We start from the raw sequence: 24,397 nt of genomic DNA, 5'->3' as shown, positions 1-24,397 counted from the left end.
CCCCTCCACTGTGGAAGGGGCTTGGCGCGTGGGAAAAGGTAGATTTGGTGGTCAATCTGGGTGGCAAGACAGACAGCACATTTTGCAGCCAGTGGCCAGCAGTTATACAGTCAATACCGTAGGTGCCAAGTGAGGCAGTCAGAAGCCGATTTATGTTGAAATTGCCTTGGATGTGGTTTCGGCTGTAATGTGGTGCTCTTGTATTATGGAATGGCTCTGAAATGATTAATACATTGCCAAGAAGAAATTTGAAAAGAGCCCTAAACTGCAAGAGGTGAGACCTGATAGCCGCCATGCGCTTGCCACCACTATTGCGCCACTGCTCTGCTAACTTCAGGAAATCAGATATGTATTTTAGTAGGAACCAGCACTTTTTTTTTCAATAATAATTTCAGTGATAAAATTATGTGTTTGGACTTTGAAATTGCCCTGATCATGAAACCTACACAGGGTCCTATCCTAAACGTGCTAAAGACTGAGTATCCTGTTTCTGAATACTCAGTGATTTGTTTCTACTTTGAATGTACCAAAGTTTCGGTGCTAGAGTGTATAAATAACCTTAGTTAAACCACCTGCTTCACAGGTAATGAAAGAGGCACATAATTTTAACTTTCATGAAACTTAACTTTGTTGTGACTATTACTAGGAACTAATTTCTGAAGTTTTATTTGAAAATATTAATTGAGTAAATTGCTATATAGTGTTGAAATATAAACAAATTCAAGTGGGGGTTAGAAATCAACATTTGTTTATGAAATTGTCTCTGAAATAGTTACAGAATTTACTACGGAGTAAATGACAGTTTATGGGGCTCCCCCTATATTCTTTTCCACTATGAGAAAGTCAAACTAAAGATTGAGTTTTTTTTTTTGGTTGCTGTTAAAAGACATCTGTGACACTGCTAATAATGAAGGCATAATAAGTATAGGTGTAGGATTATTTAATTTTATTTGTGGTATGTATGTGTTAGCAGAAATCAGAACTCTTTCCATGCCCAATTTCAGTCCAGTGTGTCTTTAGTAACATCTTGATGTTGAATTAGTACTGAATTAATTAATGATTGCAATAGTAATTTTTATTACTATGAGTGAAATATTATTTAGTTCTCTATGTCTGCTGGTTTGTATAAAAAGCTATCTACTGCTAACCACTACGTAGTTCATTCATTAGTTATGTGTATCCATTGCACTGTTTAAAAGGAGCATTAATGGAAGTCTCCAGCAATCCATGTTCATTTTTCTTTCAACTTAATGTTTCAAAGTATTATGCCTAATTAGGCTGGCAACCGTTTAAATATTTCATTTATGTGAACTTTGTTACTTTCATTACTTACAAAATAAAAGTCTTTCAGATTTCTATTAACTGCCATAGTCACGAAATCCATGTTCGATACCCTCTGTCATTAGGTAAACGCATGGTCAGACTTCAAAATTCCTCCCAGAAGGTAGCGCTAATTGTATGTTAAAGTCATATTTGGCACAACATACGTACACAGGTGTTACACTTGGCACAGCGTGACAGGACATTTATTTTAAGTTTTACTTACAACAATAGTTCAGAACGTAAATATTGGGCAAAAAACAATAGCAAGAAGATTATTGAATGTACAGCGGCACGAACTTGTAATATATCAGGTGAAATAGTAAGTAGAATGTTTCCCAGATCTGAAAGTTAAAGATATAAAATAGTAATAAAGTAAAAATTGATACAAAAACGAAAGTAGAGCAGGACGGGAAAGTACAGAGTGCATTAGGTGGCAGTAGTTCACTAGGTGCAAACACAGATGATGCCACGAGTTGGCGGCAGGCTTACGTGGAGTATCATACACACGTAAACGATCAAATTGAAATAATGAACTTGTCGCACATGTAAAAAGGCAGGAAAGAGGACATGATCGAAGACAGTGGTTATATCAACAAATCGATTGATATGTTTAATTCATCGTAGGTCAAAAGTGAAATGAGTGAGTTGCGAGGAGCAGAATTTGAATATGAGGACGCATCAGAACAGGAAAGTGAAAAACCACTAGATATGACTGAATTGTCAAAAATTTTGGCTGCTCAGATTTCAGCACAAGGCCAACAAATTGCAGAACAAGGTCAGAACATTAACAAACAAGTTGCAGCACAGGGTCATTAAATGAAAGCATTGAGTAGTGACATTAACAACCAAATTAAAACACTGGAGAAACCACAAAGTAAGCAAACTGAAATGCAAGGGGTTAAGATCAGTACAAATTGATGAAGTAAATTCAAGAGTACGTGTAGTGAGCAATGTAATTACAGATTTAAAAAGTAAAATGAATATTATTAATAGTAATGTTGCCATTATGTGAGGACAAATTGATGAAGTTAACGATAGATTTGACACCGAAATAATGAAAATTCAAGAAAAAGTAGAACTTTGGTAATAACTAAAGATGAAGAAAAAGTGCTTGGTCTCAAAACCGAAGTAATAACTAAATGTAACTAAGAAGTTTCTCAATTGAGACAATTAGTGACTGAGTCCGAAAGAGAATTGAGCAAACAAGTAGCAACATGCGAACACAAATGCGAACAACACACTTTGTAGATTCAAGGCAAAATGTGCGATCTCGAACAAAAGACAAGAGAAAAACCTAATTATACTACTGAAAGAGTAAGTTACAGCAGATTACTGGAGGGAAAAGAACTTTTAGACCAGGCAAAAAGACATAATGGATGGCATCCTTTAGACTTTAAGAAAAACTGTGAAGAAAATTTTCCTGATTATTTGACAGATCAAGAGAAAATTAATGTGGTTATTAGTGCAGGGATGCAAACATGTGGGGATTAAATCTAGAAATGAACCGGCTGTCATTTGAAGGGTTTAAGCAAAAGTACTGGAATACTGTTTGAAACAAATGCCAGACTATTTATGGTGAGAATTTATTATGGCCAGACTATACAATAATAGAGGCAGGAACTCTAGGAAAGAATTCTGCGAAATGTGGTACCAGAATTTGACCCATTTAAGAACTAGATGAACTGAAACTGAGATTGTGTGGGAGCTATGGAATAAAAGCCCCAGAGGATTTTAAATAATACATGGGAAGCAACCACAGAAGCTTATCATCATTTTTGGAGAGAGTAGAAGGCGAGAGGAAACTGTGACTATCGTCAAAACAATAATAGCCATCGAACAAGGGAAAATCATGAACAGAGCGAACAAACCAAAAACGAACGTTACCAAATAAATACAATACAAAGAGGTAGAGGCAGAGGACGCGGTAACATATCATTTCGTGGTAGGGGATTTGTACCGTGAAACTAAAAATAGAAATTACATGGAAAACTGAGACCTGCGTGTATTAAGGGCCAGATTCGCACGGATAATTATTTTGGGCCCGAACTGGAGAAACCATACTGGGTTAAGGAGGACAAATGCAAGACTGGAGCTAATGGTAGGAACGCGTCACGAGTTGGTGTATGCAAAATGACAGGTGCGAACACGTATGAGTCACGCATGGGCTACAAAGCAACTGGCAGTAGCAAGGGAAGTAGGCCTCAGTGTGATTTGAACCTTGTGGAGCGATCAGCTGGCCGCTGTGAGACTGAAATAGCTGCAATAAAAAGAGATGATGTCGTGAAAGAGGTCAGTGGAACTGTTTCATTGGAGAATATCACCAAATTAAATAAAAAAATCAGACATGTTAATTAGCAGAAGTGAAAAGGGGTATGTTGTTGTGTGGAAAGGAATTGTCAAAAATCGAAAAAGAGCGGGATGATGTAATTAACAGTGTAAAGCAATTTGAACAGGGAAGTGTTAAAGAAAGTCATAAGGCCAAAAATGTGATAAAAGAAGGAAACATTGGAATAAAAATGTTATCCATAGGTAGAAACGAGGTGGAAATAGGAAGTGCCGTGCAAGGTGTATGTGCAGCAACTTTAGAAGAAGTTAGTGAGAGAAAAGAAGGCACTGTGCAAAGTGGATGCGCTGCCATTATTCGGGAAAGTGGTATAGGAAATAGTAAAATGGCCAGTATAAGTAAAAATCGGGAGGAGGCTGAAATCCTCAACAGTGTAGATGCGATCCTGACTGATGAACATCTCACACAAACAATTGTTAACAATAGTGATGAAGATGTCGATTTCGACAATTACATGCGAACCGCTTAAGTCAACGATGATTATACCAAGTACGAAGTGGGAGATGACATCATCCAAGGTAATGTTGAAGATGTGTCTGTGACAGTAAATCAAGTGTGGAATTTAGGAGATGATCAGAAAACCGAAAATAATGAAAGATCAAATGATGAATTAGCTTGTTGTCTTACGGTTGCATTCATGATTGAATCAGATAGTGAAGGAGAACTCAGTGATAGTTCAGACGAAGGATACATAGAAATACAGGAAACAGAGCAAAACTTGACCGAAAATGAATATGAAAGGCTAAACGAAGTTTTTTCAAAGCAAAATCCAGCAGTAGAGACCGAACCAAAGAAGAAAGACTCTCCAGATAATACAGTGCTGGGGCAAGAATTGATTACAGTAGTGAAAGATTTTGAACTTTCAGGACCAAAGGAGCCAGCTGACAATACGATACGATGGCAAGAATTGAATAGGATAGGGTCAATCGATACCAAGTGGTCCAAGAAAAAAGTAATTGGTTGCTTGACCATCTCAGAAAAATGTTATATTTGCTGGGTGAATTCCCCAATGTTTAGTACTCACAAAAATATTTTTAAAAAATTTATTGTTCCGTATTTGTTCCAGGCTGCATGCGTTTTTTCGTATTTGCAAGCATCTACATTTTTTACAATTATTCAGTAGTGAATTGTCCTAAGCCTTTCAGATAAAATGCATTTAGTTCAACACACTATGGGCTACAAATTAAGATCATTATCATTTAGCTGAATGTATTCTTTAATATATTTTTAACAGTTCAAAGTTATCAGCTACAAATTAAAAAAAAACTCAATTTTTGAACAGTAGTTTTTCAAAGAAAGATTAATTTCTCAGCTTTAATATTTTTTCTGCTATTACACTGTATAATGTAGTTACTTTTTATAGAGTATTAATGGTGAGCAGCTTACACTTAAAAAAATACAACTATTCTAAAAAATGGACTTTTTTTATTTTTTCCATTTTGTGGCCTGCAGTATCTTTGTTGGGGGGGGGGGGGGGGGGCAGATAAAAATCTGAAAATTTCGCAGTCAATAGATCTTTATGATATCAAACTTCAGTATCAATTTCAACTTTGAGATTCAATTGGAAGTTATGGAAAAAAAAATTACAGACACTTGTCAAACATACATTTTTTAACATCTGCGATGTATAGGCTTTATAAGTTCACCCAGTCACAGTTGTAAATTCCATGGGAGACAGCTTCCTTATTACATTTTTAAGTGGCATCCAAACTTGATCCTTCTCAATTTTTTTAAAAGATGTCCTTGGTCCTGGAGGGCGATAAAATACAACATGTATAACTTGGTTTTGACAGTCAATATTATCAACTTCACCAATCCACCACTGTTTATCGTAAACAGAAGCCACTATGTCTTTACTTTGAAGAACCAGTTGTACAAGTTTTCCACTCTGATGAAGTTCACTATCAGGCGAAGTTGATGTGATCTTACACGTCAGTAAGTTGTGTGAATAGGGTACAAAACAATGAAAAGATCGAGTGCCTTTAATCTTCTGACAAGTGTTGTACCTTTCCTTCAAGACACTGCCATAGACTTCTTGTATTTCCTCACATTGTACAAAAACACAGGTAATTCCTTTGATATGTTTTTTACAGAATTCAAATATTTCCTAAGGTGTTATGATATGATTGTCTGATTGTCATCGGCCCACCGCAGACTTGCTTTTGTGACAGCTCGAAAAAGTGCCATTCTACATCAAACCCAAAATCTTCCTTATGAAAGGATATGCTAATAATTTGTTTTGTTTTTATATTGACTTCCTGCCCCATGCGAAAAGTAAATCAGTTTTTTTTTTATGAAAGGGTGGTGCTGTTTAATGTAGTTTGTTAATTTTAGTTGAAAAATGTGCACTGCTGTAGTGTTGTGTTCAAGGTAATACCTTATGACACAAAAGCTGTGGCTCATTAGTTTATCTTCATCTTTATAATAAAATACAAATGGATGAACTGTCGCCTGTTTGTTTACCCAGTGGTGCCCTTGTACTTCATCTTGAACAACAAAGGAATAATTTTCCGAAAAGTCAGCAAGAACTAAGGTTTGCTTGTCTTTCAAAAATTTACTTCAAGCTTTTGCAATAAAATGATGCATTTTCAGATTTTCAAGGTTAGCCACCACCACTTTGAAAAAATCTTATCGTGATTTTATGACTTGTCACCATTTCAGTTCTGTCTTGTGTCACCCACTGTTTGTGTTTTATATTGTCAGGTATAAAATTGTTTTCTTCAGATTCTTCAAACATGTCAAGTAAGGCTTCTTTGCCTGGATAATCTTCACATTTTCCATTGATCATACAATTGTAACTGTCAATATTGCATGCCATAACTTCCAAAAGGTCTTTACAGTCAACTCTAAGATTGGCCCCACCTATCATCAACTTTATGTTCTGATGATACAAACAAACACAAACATTATGAGTGCCAGATGCCCCTGCAAAAATACACCATATTGGTCTCAACTCGCAAAACTCTGATCTTCCAATTATAATGTCAGGATTTTCTTTTTTAAATTCAGTGACTAGTTCATTTAAATTAGACAATATTAACCTTTTTTGCTTTGAAACGTAGAACCATTTTCTTTCACAGAAACACAGTCTTTTTTTATAATGAAATTTTCACTCTACAGCGGAGTGTGCGCTGATATGAAACTTCCCGTCAGATTAAAACTGTGTGCCGGAAGTTTGGAAGGTAGGAGACGAGGTACTAGCAGAATTAAAGCTGTGAGGACGGGGTGTGAGTCGTGCTCGGGTAGCTCAGTTGATAGAGCATTTGCCCGTGAAAGGCAAAGGTCCCAAGTTCGAGTCTCAGTCTGGCACACAGTTTTAATCTGCCAGGAAATTTCACAGTCTTTTTAGTCAGACATCATACAGCTGTTATTTTCATCGTCATAATACTTAATAACTTTATTGATTGTCTTTTCATCTGCCAAATTAGATGCACTTTTCTTTTGTAATGCTGGTAAAATTCCCTGTTCTTTTACTAATTGCCTTGTTAATTTAACAAGACATTCTGACAAATTGAATTCATCACTAACTTTTGCTTGACTCCAAGAATTCGGCAGTAAACTGATAATTTTATACTCTTTGTTTGAAGTACTGCATTTAGTTTTAAGTTTTCCTATCAAATCATCATAATCGGTTGGTGAAGATTTAGAACTTCCATCTGTTATGAAACTTCCAAATTCTTTCTTACTGTAGCTGCCACTTTCTCAATTTTTGTATTCAAGGCACTTTGTCTTTTATCTTGACTTAGTTTTCTAATTTTACTACCAGGCGATACAACCAGGATTTCACAAGCTGTATCTACAAAACTTTTTAATGGTTGCAGATAAGTCACAAAATTCTGTATCAGAGATTTCACTATCCTTTCTCTTGTGAATTACAAATATCTTTGAATAACATGTTGGACACACTGATTTTCCTGGTATGAAATTGACAAAAGGGCTTTTATTTTTAGAATAATGATCAAATGTTATTTCTTGCAGACCTTCTGTTATAGGTTTGCCAAAAGGGTACATGCAGAACTAACCAAAAAGGTGATGAATTTTTTTTTTAAGTATTTCATTTCATGGTACTTGCATGTTGATTTGACCTCTGAGCCGACTCTTAAGTAAAACAACACCTTTTCTTCTTCACTGTAATCTTTGATTAAAGTAATGTCTTTAGGATACAATCCATACACACTTTTATGACTTGCTTCATTAATAATAACACCAACAGAACACTGAGACACCATTTTTCAACTGCACACTTCAAGAACTTCTAGCTAATAAAGTGTGAGTAGACAACTGTTGGTGTAAGGGGGAAGACAACAATCAGACTTGTATAGACTTGCAGATGCAATTGTTAGCCTGCTGATTACCACAGAATTGTTTCGACAAATAATCATTAGCTAGTGTAATGTGGTGTGTTACATTATGCAATTGGTATACTTTATTAGATTAGCCTACCAGATATCGCAGATGTTAAAAAAAGTATTTTTGACAAATGTTTGTAATTTTTTTTTCCATAACTTCCAACTGAATCTCAAAGTTAAAATTGATACTGAAGTTTGATATCATAAAGGTCTATTAACCGTTAAATTTTCAGATTTTTAACTGGTCCCCCCAACAAAGATATTGCAGGCCACAAAATGGAAAAATTTTAAAAAATCCATTTTTTAAAATAGTGTATTCTTTTAAGTGTAAGCTGCTCTCCATTGATACTCTATAAAAAGTAACTATACTATACAGTGTAATAGCAGTAAAAATATTAAAGCTGAGAAATTAATCTTTCTTTGGAAAACTACTGTTCAAAAATTGAGTTTTTTTAATTTGTGGCTGACAGCTTTGAACTATTAAAAATATATTAAAGAATACATTCAGCTAAGTGACAATGATGTTAATTTGTAGCCCAGAGTGTGTTAAACTAATGCATTTTATCTGAAAGGCTTAGAACAATCCACTACTGAATAATTGTAAAAAATGTAGATGCTTGCAAATACGAAAAAACACATGTGGTCTGGAACAAATATGGCCGTCATTTCAAAATAATAAACAATATGAGGTGCACTCAAGTTCTAAGGCCTCCGATTTTTTTTCTAATTAACTACTCACCCGAAATCGATGAAACTGGCCTTACCTCTCGACGTAATCGCCCTGCAGACGTACACATTTTTCACAACGCTGATGCCATGATTCCATGGCAGCGGCGAAGGCTTCTTTAGGAGTCTGTTTTGACCACTGGAAAAATCGCTGAGGCAATAGCAGCACGGCTGGTGAATGTGCGGCCACGGAGAGTGTCTTTCATTGTTGGAAAAAGCCAAAAGTCACTAGGAGCCAGGTCAGGTGAGTAGGGAGCATGAGGAATCACTTCAAAGTTGTTATCACGAAGAAACTGTTGCGTAACGTTAGCTCGATGTGCGGGTGCGTTGTCTTGGTGAAACAGCACACGCGCAGCCCTTCCCGGATGTTTTTGTCGCAGTGCAGGAAGGAATTTGTTCTTCAAAACATTTTCGTAGGATGCACCTGTTACCGTAGTGCCCTTTGGAACGCAATGGGTAAGGATTATGCCCTCGCTGTCCCAGAACATGGACACTATCATTTTTTCAGCATTGGCGGTTACCCGAAATTTTTTTGGTGGCGGTGAATCTGTGTGCTTCCATTGAGCTGACTGGCACTTTGTTTCTGGATTGAAAAATGGCATCCACGTCTCATCCATTGTCACAACCGACGAAAAGAAAGTCCCATTCATGCTGTCGTTGCGCGTCAACATTGCTTGGCAACATGCCACACTGGCAGCCATGTGGTCGTCCGTCAGCATTCGTGGCACCCACCTGGATGACACTTTTCGCATTTTCAGGTCGTCATGCAGGATTGTGTGCACAGAACCCACAGAAATGCCAACTCTGGAGGCGATCTGTTCAACAGTCATTCGGCAATCCCCCAAAACAATTCTCTCCACTTTCTCGATCATGTCGTCAGACCGGCTTGTGCGAGCCCGAGGTTGTTTCGGTTTGTTGTCACACGATGTTCTGCCTTCATTAAACTATCGCACCCACGAACGCACTATCGACACATACATAACTCCATCACCACATGTCTCCTTCAACTGTCGATGAATTTCAATTGGTTTCACACCACGCAAATTCAGAAAATGAATGATTGCACGCTGTTCAAGTAAGGAAAACGTCGCCATTTTAAGTATTTAAAACAGTTCTCATTCTCGCCGCTGGCGGTAAAATTCCATCTGCCGTACGGTGCTGCCTTTCCTGGGACATATTGACAATGAATGCGGCCTCATTTTAAAACAAAGCACATGTTTCTATCTCTATCCAGTCCGGAGAAAAAAAATCGGAGGCGTTAGAACTTGAATGTACCTCGTACATTTATAAAAAAAATATTTTTATAACTACTAAACATTGTGGAATTCACCCAGCAAATACAAAATTTTTCTGAGATGTCAAGCAACCAGTGCTGGACCATTTGGTATGGACTGACCCAATTTAAATGTAACTTGTCTACAAGTGAAGATAAATTCAGGAGTATATATACCAACTTTTAGCCTTTTCCATAACCTTTCAGGGCCTATAAAGGTCCCAACCTAAGGAGGTGATGAAATCTGGGGTCCCTATCTTACAAATGCATTTCTAATACAGTAGTTTGTGTTATAAGACAGAGCAGAAGACTAACCCCTTACCAGATGCTGTACTTCTTATTGGTTGGCATATTCCAGTGCTATACTTTTTTTATTTGTGGCAATGTGTTTGCAGTGAAAACATACTTTCTGGAAGAGCACACGCCTCTAGGAATCAGACAGTCCCAATATTGTGATTGCCTTCCAGGATCTTTAAAAACACTCCTGAAAACAGATTTGGTACTTTGGTACCTGATTTACTGCACTTCTCATGTCACTGCTGTTGATCCAAGAACGCGTTTCGGATGTACTGGTAATATGTGGCCTCTAAAATTTTTTATTGTCTAGTCCACATTCTTCAGTAGTGGAACTGGATTGACTCTGAAGCTGGCATAAACCAAGATCTGATGCCTAGCCTACTGTTTGATAGATGAAACCCTTGAAATTAATTGTTTAAACTGGAATATCACAAAAGAAATGTGAAAGTTAAATAAAAGATGTAACGAATGATTTTACAGGTTATCTGTGATATTTGAGGTGAAATCCCTTTATACAACGCAACTTGAAGGAGAAACAGAAGAATAAACACAATCAGCAAAGTTTAACAAATAAATTTACTTTCTTTTATTTTTCCACAGTACCAGGGATATTTTGAAATTTCACATTTCTTGAGCTTCACATAATTTGGTTAACTATTTTGTACCTCCATAGAACAAATTTTTGATGAAATTTGGAAAGAAACATGAATCGTATGAACTTCTCATGAATTAAGGAAGCTGACTGAATACTACAATCTTCTCTCCAAGACTAGAATTCATGACATGTCATTTGCCAAGAATGTTTGGTGCATTGTGTCTCAGTTAACAGAAGCCCACACTAGCAGGGAGTCACAGGCCAAATGTTCAGCAATGACTTACAGGAGTAGTGAGTGCCCCTAAGGCAGAGTCACAAATCTTTAGTCACAAATGGACAAATAGTTTGATAATGACTGTAACTCCATGAGGCTAGTGTAGCAGTTTATGAAGGGAACCTATTTTATGGTGCAAAGATTTTTAAAAGCTACAGGAGAAACTAATCAATTAACACTTACTTGATCAGAAAAATTGTTTGATCCTTTAAAATGAGACCACTATAATGTGGACACCACAATTTCTCACCTGCTGCATGCCAATTGGAGTTTGAAAGACTGGTTGCTGCTGCTGCTGATACTGCACCATTGTAGGAGTTCCCAAAGTTCCCATTGTATTTTGGCCAATCATTTGTGTTTGCATTTGCTGCTGCTGTTGCTGTCCAACTCCTGTTGCGAGTGTTTGTGCTAGAACATAATAAAAAGAAACTCCTATCAAAGATTTGAGAAGATCCAGAAATTTAGTACTAGCTGTAATTTAGTTAACTACTGTTCAATGCCAAATATGTCTTGAGGATGAATCTTTTGCTCTGCAGCATAGTGAGCATTTTCAAACCAGTCCACTCTCCTCTGAAGAATGAAATATTTATTCTAGAAACAATCCCTTTACTGAGATGAAGTCATTTTTCTCTGATAACTGTGTTTCCAGGACTGCAAATACCCCAAGGTATGCACAGGAGGTTCTGGAAAGTTTGTGAAACAGAAGACAGGTACTGGCAGAACTGAAGCTGTGTGCATGGCTCACATGTGAGGGCACTGATAGTGAAACAACAAACTATTCTTATTGCCTTATTGCTTTTATGACAGACTGTTCTATGAGAAGAAATAATTGGCAAGTCTTTCTTTCTTTTAATCTAATAAACTGAATATTACTTTAAGAACAAACAACTTCATGCAATAATTACATTATTATGTCTAGCAAAAGCCTAAATGTTACAGTTAAAGAGAGAAAAGTTCTTCTTAAATGTATTCCTTAAAAATGTTTATGTGGAAGCTGGCATTCTGTCAAGTTCTTTAACAAGACTCTCTTATCACAGCCAACAATTTTCTCAGCTCATACAGTAGATAAAAATTGGGAAGACAACAGTGGAAAAGTTGTCAAAAAAATCTTTATAGTTATGCATACATTCAGCACTCTCATATGTGTCATACAGTGTATAGTGAAATGGGTTTACATGTAATACAGTTCGGGCATATAATTGTACTTTAACTGATTTTTCCATTCCAGTTAGTTAGTTCATGTTCCACAAATAATTTCTACAATTAATCATAAGATGTGGAATGAGTTATTTTACACTCACATTACACATTAATTTGGAAATATGGCTACACGCTCACTATTTACAATGTTTCATATAGAACATGATCAAAATAGAACTTGTGTAACTTGGAAATCTGGCAAAACTGTACAAATATTTCAGTCCTGATGCATTAAATAGACTTTTATATGCTGATTTCTTGTATAAAGCAGTATGTGCCTAAAGCGGAAACGGAATTCAAACTTTAAGACTTAATTAATAATTCATTGTATAATGTGGGAAAGAAGCTTATACAGTGCTGCCACCCAAAAGTCAAGTCATCAATGTGAAATTGGTTTTGATCCTGCCAGCTTCAACGATTCATCAAACAGGGGGTTATTTACACATTGAAGTTCCATTATATGCAATTATTGATGCAATTTGTGATTCTTAGCACTGAAGAAGCTGAAAGAACATTTCCTCTTGCATGGTCAGTTTCTGTCCTGGATACAGTAAATTGGATTGGTTTGACAGTAAGAGAAATACATCCCAAAACTATCGCCAAGTGCTTCACCAAAGCAGGTTTCAAAGGTGATGAACAAGACACTTCTGTACATCGGAGCTCAAGTAAATGGAGCAGCAATTGAAAAATTAATTCAAATGCACAACATTTCATGTAGTCCAGATCATTATTTTTGAACTGATGACTTCATCAAACTGATGACTTTCTGTAAGCTCACTCCACTTTTACTTCAGCAACAGATCTAATAGAAATCCACAGCACAGAAGTTAATGAGGAGGAAACAAGGAAGAAGAAGAGGAACGAAATGATGTCCTCAGCAAAATTAATATGACTGAAGAAACTATTGCATGTATGCAATTTGCAGCACATAAAAATTCTCCAAAGCTGTTCGAACTACTTTACAGTGCAAAAAAATTTGTAGGGGAAACAATTTTGAACAGGAAACTCAGACAGGTTACAGTAAACTGCAGACATGCTATATTATGTATCAATTAATGTAATAGCCTAATGTTCTATAGTACAATACACAGTAAGCAAACATCTACTGTATAGGATTAAAAGGTACATAAATACATACATAATTTCAAATTTACACTTTTGTGAATAGTACTAGAAAAAAAATCTAAGTAGGCTAGTGTGTTTTGTGTAATTGGAAACTAGTCCAATTTGCAAATTATTTTCGTCCCACATGGTTCTGTTGAGTAGGTTTTACTTTATATCACTGTACACAAGTGCGAGTGCACATGCACATGTACAGCCGCACCCACAACGCTGAGCGAGCAAGGAAGGGAGGTGAGGAGGGGCAAGGAAGGGAGCGAGAGGGGTGGGGGAGGGGGAGGGGCTGGGAGGGGAGGGGGAAGGGTTGTATGGGTGAAGTGTGCTTGCATTTGTGAATGTGTGTGTGTGAGTGTGTGTGTGTGTGTACTCTTTTCTGAAGAAGACTTTGGTTGAAAGATAAATGTGTAACAGTCTTTTCATAGTTTCTGTCTGCAATGCGCTGTCATCTTTATGTGAGTAGCAATCTATCCTGCTGATATTCCAACCTGGACTTTCCACTGTCTGATTTGTCTCTCTCCAGGAGAGAAATTGAATTGTAAATGTGGCTGAACTGAACTGTTTAGGAGTTCTAAAACGAGTTTTTTTTTTTCCCTGCGTAAATTTTCATCAACATGGACACCAAACAATTTTGAAGTTTCCACCTTAGTTATTATTTCCTTGCAATATGTTACACTTATTAATGGTGTAATATCTCTAGATGTACAGAACTGAATATGTTGTGTGTGGTTTCGAAATTGAGAGTACGACCATTTGCAGAAAACCACTCAATAATACTTTTAAGAACATTATTTACTATTTCTTCTGTTGCTGTTTGACTGATTACAGCAGTTGTGTCACCCGCAAAAGAAGTAATTTTGTTTGTTGTATATTAGAAGGAAGGTTGTTTACATAAATGAGAAATAACAGTGGATGTAAGGTAGAGCCTTGTGGAACCCTATAATGGATTTTTCCACAGTTTGAAGAAAGTCTTCTGCTTACATTACTTAAATGATTGACTATAACTTTCTGCACCTTATAAGACATTTTCCACTGGTTGCTTACCATCAATTCCGTAATACCTCAATTTTTTGACGAGAATATCGACATTCACTCAGTCACATGAATTACATTGGTCACAGAAAATACCACCCACTGCTATTTCATTTAATTCTTTTAAAATCTGATGAATGAATGTGTAACTGGCAATCTCAGTTGAGCAACTCTTTTCAAATCCAAACTATAATTTACTGAGGATACTATTATTGCTCAGGTTTGGATACTATTATACACTATTCAGTCACACTGATGTGACCACCTGTCAAAAGCCTCATTCTGGCACCAACGATACGAGTAGGTGCATACCTGTGTTGATCCACTCTGCCTTCCAGAATAACAAGATCACCCAGAGAATAAAAGGATATCATTCCCCAGACTATAACACTTCCTCTTCTGGCCTGGACCCTTCTGACAACTGTTGCACGGCATTTGCTTTCAGATGTTTCACACCGTACTTGCCAATGGCTACCTGTCAATGGAAAATGTGATTCATCTGAAAACGATACGTGTCAACACACAGTGGTTGTCCAGTTGTGGTATTAACGTGCAAATTCCAACCTCCATCGCTGATGAACAGCAATCACCATGGGTGCATGAAGCAGGTGCCTGAAGCAGAAGCCTATACACACAAATGCTCGCTGAACATTTGGTGAGGAAACACTGTCGGTAGTGTCTTGGTTCATCTGGGTAGTCTGCTGCTCAACAGTTGGACGTTTATTTGGCTGTACACATCTCCACAGCAATCATTTACCCACAACTGCCTCGCCGCCAGTTTTGGATAACGCCATTTTGCCATGCACAGTATACTTTAACCATGGTGGCACATGAACAATTTACGAACTTAGCCATTTCAGAAATGCTTCCACCTTGCCTTAAAGCCAATGGTTGTGCCCTTCTGAAAGTCAGATACATTGCTCTGTTTCCACATTACAACAACGAATGCACTGTTTTCAGCACCCCCCCCCCCCCCCCCCACTCCCCTATGCTATATAACCCTCCACCGCTAGTGCTGCCAACTGGTGTCTGTGAGTGGTTATTGTACGTGCGAACATAGGCAGTGGTCACATTAATGTGACTGAACTGTGTAGAATACATCATCTTCCGAAAAATTTTGGATAATGGTATCAGTAATGAAATGGGTCAGCAGTTACGGACATCTCCCCTATCACATTTCTTATAGAGCGGTTTAACAATGGCATATTTCAATCTCTCAGGGAAAATGACCTGCATTATTGCTGAACCACACATTTAAGAAAATATAGCTCTTATTATAGGGAAACAAGTCTTTAGTACTCCATCAAATTCAAGTGAGCTTTTATTTTTGAGAGAATAAATGATTTTCTGTAATCTCAGAAGAAGTTGATGAGACATTTATATAACAGTGTTTTGTGTGTGTTTATTTTTCAAAATATTACTTTGATGCTAAACAGCATAGTCATCAGTCCCCTGACCACGAGTTCGTTCATCCAGAGGTTGTTTCATCCACTAGGAATGCGATCATATGAGGAAAATAAGTAACAGCGGTAAAAGTGAAACAATGAAAGCAATATTGATGCTAGAGCTGAAAAATGACTTACGGAAATGTACAAGTATATGGAATGGACCAGTACATAGGTTAGAGCAGACAAATGGTCTCGCACAGCTCAAGCATGGCAACAGAAGCCCAACCCGCATCTGACCCCTCCAACCCCATTAAGAGTGAAGACAGTTACAGAGCAAAAAATGCCTTCTAGTTGAGGGATCCAGAACAGTGAAAAGGAAATGGCTAAAACTGTAATGAAAAACTGGTGGACCATAAACAATAATACAAGATGGCAGAAATAAAATAGCAAGTGGGTGCCCACAGGGCTGTGTGCAGAGCAAGCAGGTCCTCCTAAAGCATCCTACCCCTGGTCCATCATAGGCAAAGTGCTAAAATGGGGGAGAACACCCACTATTCAACAGAGCACTACTCCTAAAATGTAAAACAGGGTGTAGCAGTCCCCCTGACCCAACAAGTAACAGGAGATGCCTCCAACCCCAACCAAACTGTCCTTGCCCTAAAAGTAGTTTAAAACATCATATCTGAAAATACAAACCACTGTCATGAAGAAAATGGCAAACCAGTCAATTGTCCGTGAATTGTCTGCCAACATGAGAGGCAAGGAATTATGAACCAGAAGGAGGGGGCATTCCACCACAATATGAGCAACTGTCCACAAGGCTCCACAACCACAATGTGAAGATGGCTCACTATGTAAAATAAAACCATCCACCAGTCTGATATGCGGAGGTGACAGATGACAGTGGATTCCTTCTGGGAGGAGCAGAAGGATGATGGTCACGTAGCAGTGGTCACCTTGATACTACCATCATCATTTCATTCTGCTCTAGGGCAGGGCCGCACATGTAACTCTCCATGAGGTCGAGTCATTTGATACCCTCTTCGTTTCCTCATAATTGTTTCTTATCTTGTACTATCCACTATCTGGTATCTTCTGCATCCTATTCCTCTTCTGCCATTCACTGGTCCTTCCATAGCATCCATTAGTAAATAAAAAATCTTTCCCAAACCAGTGTCCAAGTCAATTGTGTTTTCTCTCCCCGATTACCTTTAAAATTTCTCTCTCTTCCCCCACTCTTCTCAACACCACCTCATTTCTCACTCTGTCTACCCTTTTTATCCCTTCCATCCTCCTCCATATCTGCATCTCAAATGCTTCTATTCTTCTTTCTTCCTCTTTCCTCAGTGTCTATGTCTCAGCTCCGTATAATGTCACACTCCATATGAAGCACTTCGCCAGTCTCTTCCTCAGGTCCTTGTCCTTGCACCCGCATAGAAGCTTCTTCTTATTAAATACCTCCTTGGCAATTGCTGTATGTGTTTTCACCCCCTTATTAAATCTCATGTTGTCTGTAATAATGCTTCTCATTCTAAATTCCTTGCAGGTTTTATTTAATTCTTTTAACATTCCAGTTCTTTTGCTCTCACCATATTGTCCACGAATCGAATACATTCTAAGCTCATACCACCAACCTGCACTCCTCTGTTTTGTATCAACCATTTCTGAATAATATGCTCCAAATATATGTTAGGCAGTACTGGAGAGGGAGGGAGGGAGGGAGGGAGGGAGGGAGAGAGGGAGAGGGAGGGAGAGAGAGAGAGAGAGAGAGAGAGAGAGAGAGAGAGAGAGAGAGCAGCCTTACCTTACTCCTCTTCCACTTGTATTCCCCATCTGTACTCTTATTTTCTGTAGGAGGTATAGGTTTTTAATCAGCCTTCCATCCCTCGATGGTGTGGATTTTATTAGAGGAGGTGGTAGTCCACCACACAATGTTCCATTTCTGAGTGAGCAGAGGTCTTATTTACACTAGAAAATCCACATTTGGGGTCATCAAACTTAATGGGGGAAGAATAATCACTTCTCAAGCCAAATTGTAAGCCAGCTTGTTTTCTGGGATGCCCATGACTTGGGGGCTCACAGGAAGACATCTGAGCAGGCAGTACAACCAAGTTCAACAAGAAGCTAATGAATAAAGATCACAGGTTGGCAAGGGTAACATCAGTCACCTGGAGACTGCTCGTTAAGTTATTACATACTAAAACACAATTGCGGGAAGCCTGTTTAATAAAACAGAAGGCTCTGTTAATGACTTACAGCTCAGCCCAGCAATTAATGGTGTCCCTGATTAGTGGAGGTAGTCACAAAAGTATATCCTGTATTATCCACAGTTTTAAAGCCGTCAGCGTAAAAGATGGCAGCATGCTGAAACTCCTGAAGAAACGACAGGAAGATATGCCAAAAGGTCATGGAGTTACAAACTTTAGGACCTTGAAACAGATAGGTCCTAATTCGTGGCCTGTGTACCAACAAAGCAGTGTGTCTGGGAAAACATGACAAGTGTCTAGGAAAACAAAAGGTGGAGGTCTGGACAGAGTATTGTGAGATGCATTCCACCTGAGAGAGGGTGTCAGGTGGACGATGCCCCTTGTATGCAAAAAGTCACCAATGCAAAGGTGTGAGATTGATAGTAGGTCTTACTGTATCTTCTCACAACTTCTGAGAAACGTTTCACCTTCTGTGCCCACAGGAGCAGCCTCCACTACGTTGTCTTAAGTGGATCAGTCACACTTGTTGAATCAGCCATTTGCTAGAGTTAGTTGGACATTTTCAATGTTGGTGACCTAGAGGTGCTACATTGCCATATAATTTGATTTGGTGGTCAAGTGTGAAACCTCTACTTGGCGCATTCTACGTCCAATGTGCTTCCTGCAGTCCAGGTCTTTCTTTTAACTTTGGGAAGTGCCCCAAGAAGACAGTCTAAGTCAATGAAATTTGGTACACCACATTGAGGCTATGGATATGTTACTCCAAGACAATTCACAGTGAAAATTACTTGGCGAGAACTTTATGCTGAAATTGTCACTTCAGATCTCTCCAGGAAACTGGCACTGAATATTTACGTATTGCTACTTGCCACAGTTAAAATTTCATATGCCTGTTTATCAATGGTATTTATTGTGACTGATAACATTTACCTTATCTCTTTCCGAGTGGAATCAAAATGGGTTAATACTGTCAAACGTTTCTTATTATCTCAGCTTTTATAACCAGTGTTTTTGTTTCTTATGACATATGATAATCTAAGGAGTGCCAAAGGAGAACATGGTTTCTGCAGCACTTAACCAAAATTAATATTAATTCTCTTTTGTAAGCTTTAAATGTTTCGAGGTATTGTTTAAACTGATGTTTTAACAATCTGAATTCTCCTTTTTGATTGTGTTTATTTCTGTCTGTTACGATTCTGTATTATTTATACTAATTGTTATACCTAATTCAAGGCTCCAGTGGGTTTAAGTCAATATCAGTGAACCAGAAAGATGTCCTGTTGTCTTGCAGTAAATGTTGTTTAGTTAACTTTGTGTGTCAGAGGCTTTATTCGCATCAACCTCACAGATACTGCTTGATTGTTGAACTGAGTAAATGTTCTTTCATGATTAAATGTTATTCAAGGAATAGCAAGTTTGTCATTTTGGTAAAAGACTAAGCTAAATAAACCTTGTGCTAATAACTTGGTCAAAATTAATCCTAGCAACTTACCATTTAGCTGCCTTCTATCTATCAAAAACAATAGGATATTTTAATGCGAACATTTTTAGGTTAGGCTTTCCCGTGACTGTTACTGACATTAAATGAAACAACAAGTTCACTGTTACCAGTCACCATTTTATTTTTATTTATTTCCACGACGCGTTTCGAAGGTTTAAACCTCCATCATCGGGTGGATTTACATTAGTTAGTATTACATTTGTGTGTGTGTTGTGTTATGATTTTTGGAGGAACTTGTGGCACTGCCTAGTGGAGAAACAAGACACTATTTCAGAATATGGTTTAGGATTACGTTTGACAAAAAATTAACTGATATCTAATGGTAAACATTAAATAAGTAAACTAGAGTACCTCCAGTGGTCACAGGTTCCTTTTGCTGTCGTAACACATCACATGTATACTGCCACATTTGTAAACAAATATGGCGTCTGGAATCAGCTGGGTGCAAGGTTCATATAGCCGAAGAGAAGACATAATCGCAAAGTGCAAAGAATATACACTGTAACAACATTATTACAGAATAATTGTTTAAAGCATTTGGAGGTGTTTGTTTTGAGGTGTCAAATATATGTGTGTGTACTTCAGGTGGTATATAAATCCAATTTTGACAAGTTAAAACAGCTAAACATTCATACTCGTTTATACAATCGGGTGAAATGTCAAAATGGCTTAACCTTCATACTTGTTAATAACAATTAGGTGAAATGTTACAGACTTAAATTACTGTGGTGTCACCGCCAGACACCACACTTGCTAGGTGGTAGCCTTTAAATCGGCCGCGGTCCGGTAGTATACGTCGGACCCGCGTGTAGCCACTATCAGTGATTGCAGACCGAGCGCCGCCACACGGCAGGTCTAGAGAGATGTCCTAGCACTCGCCTCAGTTGTACAGCCGACTTTGCTAGCGATGGTTCACTGACAAATTACGCTCTCATTTGCCGAGACGATAGTTAGCATAGCCTTCAGCTACGTCATTTGCTACGACCTAGCAAGGCGCCATTATCATTTGCTATTTATCTTGTGAAGCATGTACTGTCAGACCGATGTTTACCAATTATGGATTAAAGTTAAGTACTCCAGAAGCTACATACTTTTTTACTAGACTCAACTCCTTTAAATGTTCCAGACCTCACGCCAGCCTGCGTGAGCTTAAGCGCGTCCCTTTCGGCTATCTCACACAGAGGCTTGGCTGTCTTGCCAAGTCACAACAATTACAATGATCATACTGGCTACAGCAGTAAAATCATACATAGATGACACTCTTTGATTGGGATTAATAAACAGATGTGAGGGGCTGGAGGCAGAAGGAGAGGAAGAGAGAGAGGAAGTGTGTGTGTGTGTGAGAGAGAGAGAGAGAGAGAGAGAGAGAGAGAGAGAGAGAGAGAAAAGAGTGATTATATGAGAGCAAACATTTACACGGCAAGGAGCCTTAAGATTAAATGTTGCATATATTAGCTGCCTAAAGGTTGGGGTAATAAATTGGTTAATGCTATAAAATATGCAGATAGATATACATTTGTGCCAGCAGTTGATGTACATACAGTTTTAAGCTGACAAGGGGTACAAGCTGTTGGTGTGATGAGTTATCTGTGAATGAGGTCAATCTCTTGCACTCTTGGCAGCTGTCAATATTTATGGTAAATAGTAGGACGTGTGCACATATGTGTGTGTGTGTGTGTGTGTGTGTGTGTGTGTGTGTGTGTGTGTGTGTGTGTGTGTACGTGCGTGTGGGCGTGCGCGCGCATTTTTAAGAGTGTAGGCAGTTGCTGAAAACAGAGATGATACTATTGTAAATATTGTCATTTTTGTCATTTAAGATGGATTCTGGTTGTTTTATTTGGTGTTTGTATATTTGGAGTGTTTTAAGGATGTCTAGTTTTCTGCCTTTTGATTGGATGTGTAGGATGCTAATACTTGTGTTGTTAACATGGTGTTTTGTTTCATGCAGGTGGGTAGCTATTGCTGATGTGTGGTATTTTTTGTTTTTAGTGCTGTCATGTGTTCCTTGAACCTAATCTCAAATGATCTGCCTGTCTGGCCTATGTAGAAGCAGTCACAGTCCAAACATTCAATTTTGTAGACACCTGTGTGATGAAGTGGGTTTCATGTGCCGATGTTGTGTGGTAACTTCTGTCCAATCTTCTTGTCTGTTGTAAAGGATATGCTTATGCCTTTTCATTTGAAGACATTGGCAATCTGGTATGAAATGTTACCCAGAAAGGGGGATTGTATTGAAGGTGTTATTTTCTTTTTGTTTTTTATGTTGTGATTGCTTTGCCATTATTGAGTGTTTTAGGGTGTCTACTATGGAGCTGTTATAACCATTTTCAATAGTTGTTTGTTTTATTATTTCAATTTCTTGATCACATTTATCTTCTGAGAGTGGTAGTTGGATAGCTCTATAATCATGTACCGGAATGCTGCCATTTTGTGTGTTGCGGGGTGGCAAGAGGAGTTGTGGATTGTAGTATGTGTTGTGGTAGGCTTCCGATAAATTTCAAACTGATGTCTGTTATTCTTTATTCTAATGGTAAGGTCTACGAAATTTATACTGTCATCTTTTTGGTGTTCAACTGTGAATTTTATGTTTTCATGGGAGTTGTTGAAAAACTGATTCAACTCACTGATGTCATCTTTAGTGCCCTTGATTAAAATGATGGTATCATCTACATATCTGTAGTAGTAGATGATATTTTTGAGGACGTGGTGATTGGAATTCAGGATTTTGTCTTATGGGTTACTTATAAATATTTCTGCTAGCAATCCGGAAAGATTTGAGCCCATTGCCAGACCATCTGTTTGTTTGTAGATTTTATCGTTAAATTTAAAATAGTTGTGCGAAAGTGTGAATTCAAGCAGGTCCATTAGTTCATTAATGTGAGTTGAAGGGATTTTTTTGTGTTTATGTAGGTTGGCATTGATTATCTGTAGTGTGGGACCTATTGGCACAGAGGAATAAAGGTCTTGTATGTCAAATGAGGCAAGTGTGGCTCCATCAGGTACTTGTATGTTTTTGACATATTGTGTGAATTCTGTTGTGTTTTTTTAAGTGTTCTCTCATTATTGAATGTGTATACTTGTTTGAGAATTCTGAAGAGTATTTTATTGAGCTTGAATGTTGGGCTGATCCTACAGTTCACTATGGGCCTGATGGGGGTCCCATTTTTGTGGATCTTTGGTTGTGATCTAAGGCAAGGTGCTTGTGGGCTCATTGTTACAATGTTTCTTGCTTCTTGGATGGTGAGTAGAAAGTTAATGTTGTTTGAAATGTGTTTAATCTCCTTTTGTATGCTAGCTGTTGGATCTTTATGTATTTCAGTTATGTTGCTGGTTTGGAAGAAGTCTAAAGTTTTTTCTATGTATGTTGTTCTGTCCATTACAACAGTTGTGTTGCCCTTGACAGCTTTTACAATTATTGCATTATTCATGTTTAATTTAATCTTAATGGTACGTGTAAGGGCTTCTTCTCTTTTCTTGTATGCTGGGAATGGTTTTGCAATTTCCTTTTCAATGATTTCGTTAATTTTGTGGCAGGCTGATATTCTGTCAGTTTGCTTCTTAAAGGTGATGGTCGAGATCTGTGTGACACAAGTGATGAGCTTTTCTTGGTTCTTTTGGTCCAGCGGAGCTTGAACATTGTGTTTTAAGTCTTTGCAGAGTGGTGCCTCTTCTTCTGCAGTGAATATTATGTTTGTGTTGTTGAGGAAAGGTGTGTAGAATGTGTGTTTCTTTTGGCTGTTTTGGTTCGGTTTGGGAGGTATTTGTTGCTTCATAAGATTGGCTCATTTTTTCTTCTGTGTAGCTTTCGTTTTCTGTATGATGAACTCGGTGTACTCTTTGACTTTTTTGGTTATGGAATCATATTCTAATCTACGAAGCAACTTTCCCAACTGTAATTCTGCATTATAAAGCTGTGTGTTGAACATTTGTTTTTTAATATAAAGTTCTTTCAGTTCATTTTTCACCCAGAGTTTTCGTTCGATTTCCAGTGTTTTCTTCGCAGTTGTCGTGTTTGTTTTGATGTCAATCTTGACATAATTTGGGATGACGTTATTGTTGAGACAATTCCTATTGAAGTGTATGTGTTGTGTCGTCATTGTGACCTTTTCTGCACTGTTTTTGTACTCGAAAATAGCCTTGATTGCCTGACTGGGCAGATTAACTTTAAATGCAAACATTTTTAGGTTAGGCTTTACCGTGACTGTTACTGACATTAAATGAAACAACAAGTTCACTGTTACCAGTCACCATTTTATAAATAAAAATAAAACGGTGACTGGTAACAGTGAACTTGTTGTTTCATTTAATAGCAATAGGATACGTTAAATGATCATGTCATTGTTGAATGGCGATTGCATAAGAGACTAAAAGTTGATACTGTCACAACTGAAAAGGGAAGATACTGGTTCGGCAAGGTGACTTTCTATGGACCTAGTCTGGAAGGTAATAGTGACCAGTCTAACTCCACAATGATGGACTGAGTCTAACAACTGAAAAACTGAAGGTGCCGCTGAGCTATGGCAACCAGTAGACGCACACAAAATTAGCGCTTTCCGCTCCACAAGAGGTGTGGGCAAGGAAGCAGAAAGCATTAAGCTTTAACATGCAGTTAGCCTTTAGATGACAAATATGGAAGAGACAAGTCAATTTTTTGTCAAGATGAAGTCCCAAAAATCGTGAACATACAACAAGGTCCAAGTAGAGGTCTGGGTCTGGATGAACCCTGGTATGACGACACCATTCTCTTGGATCCATGGAGAGCAGAGAGTAGC

The 24,397-nt window shown here is 38.0% G+C and overlaps 1 protein-coding gene across 3 annotated transcripts in view; it reads right to left on the bottom strand.

The window, feature by feature from the left end:
- Positions 1–24,397, bottom strand: part of LOC126410937 (cell division cycle and apoptosis regulator protein 1-like) — a 259,834-nt gene that overhangs the window by 211,132 nt on the left and 24,305 nt on the right. For all 3 annotated transcript variants that reach the window (XM_050081326.1, XM_050081328.1, XM_050081327.1), the window contains exon 3: positions 11,432–11,589. In XM_050081326.1, coding sequence (XP_049937283.1) covers positions 11,432–11,589 — 158 coding nt within the window. The remainder of the gene's footprint in view (positions 1–11,431; positions 11,590–24,397) is intronic.

Source organism: Schistocerca serialis, chromosome 1 (assembly GCF_023864345.2).
Source record: "Schistocerca serialis cubense isolate TAMUIC-IGC-003099 chromosome 1, iqSchSeri2.2, whole genome shotgun sequence".
Classification (NCBI taxonomy): domain Eukaryota; kingdom Metazoa; phylum Arthropoda; class Insecta; order Orthoptera; family Acrididae; genus Schistocerca; species Schistocerca serialis.
This window is presented reverse-complemented; position numbering and strand designations above follow the sequence as displayed.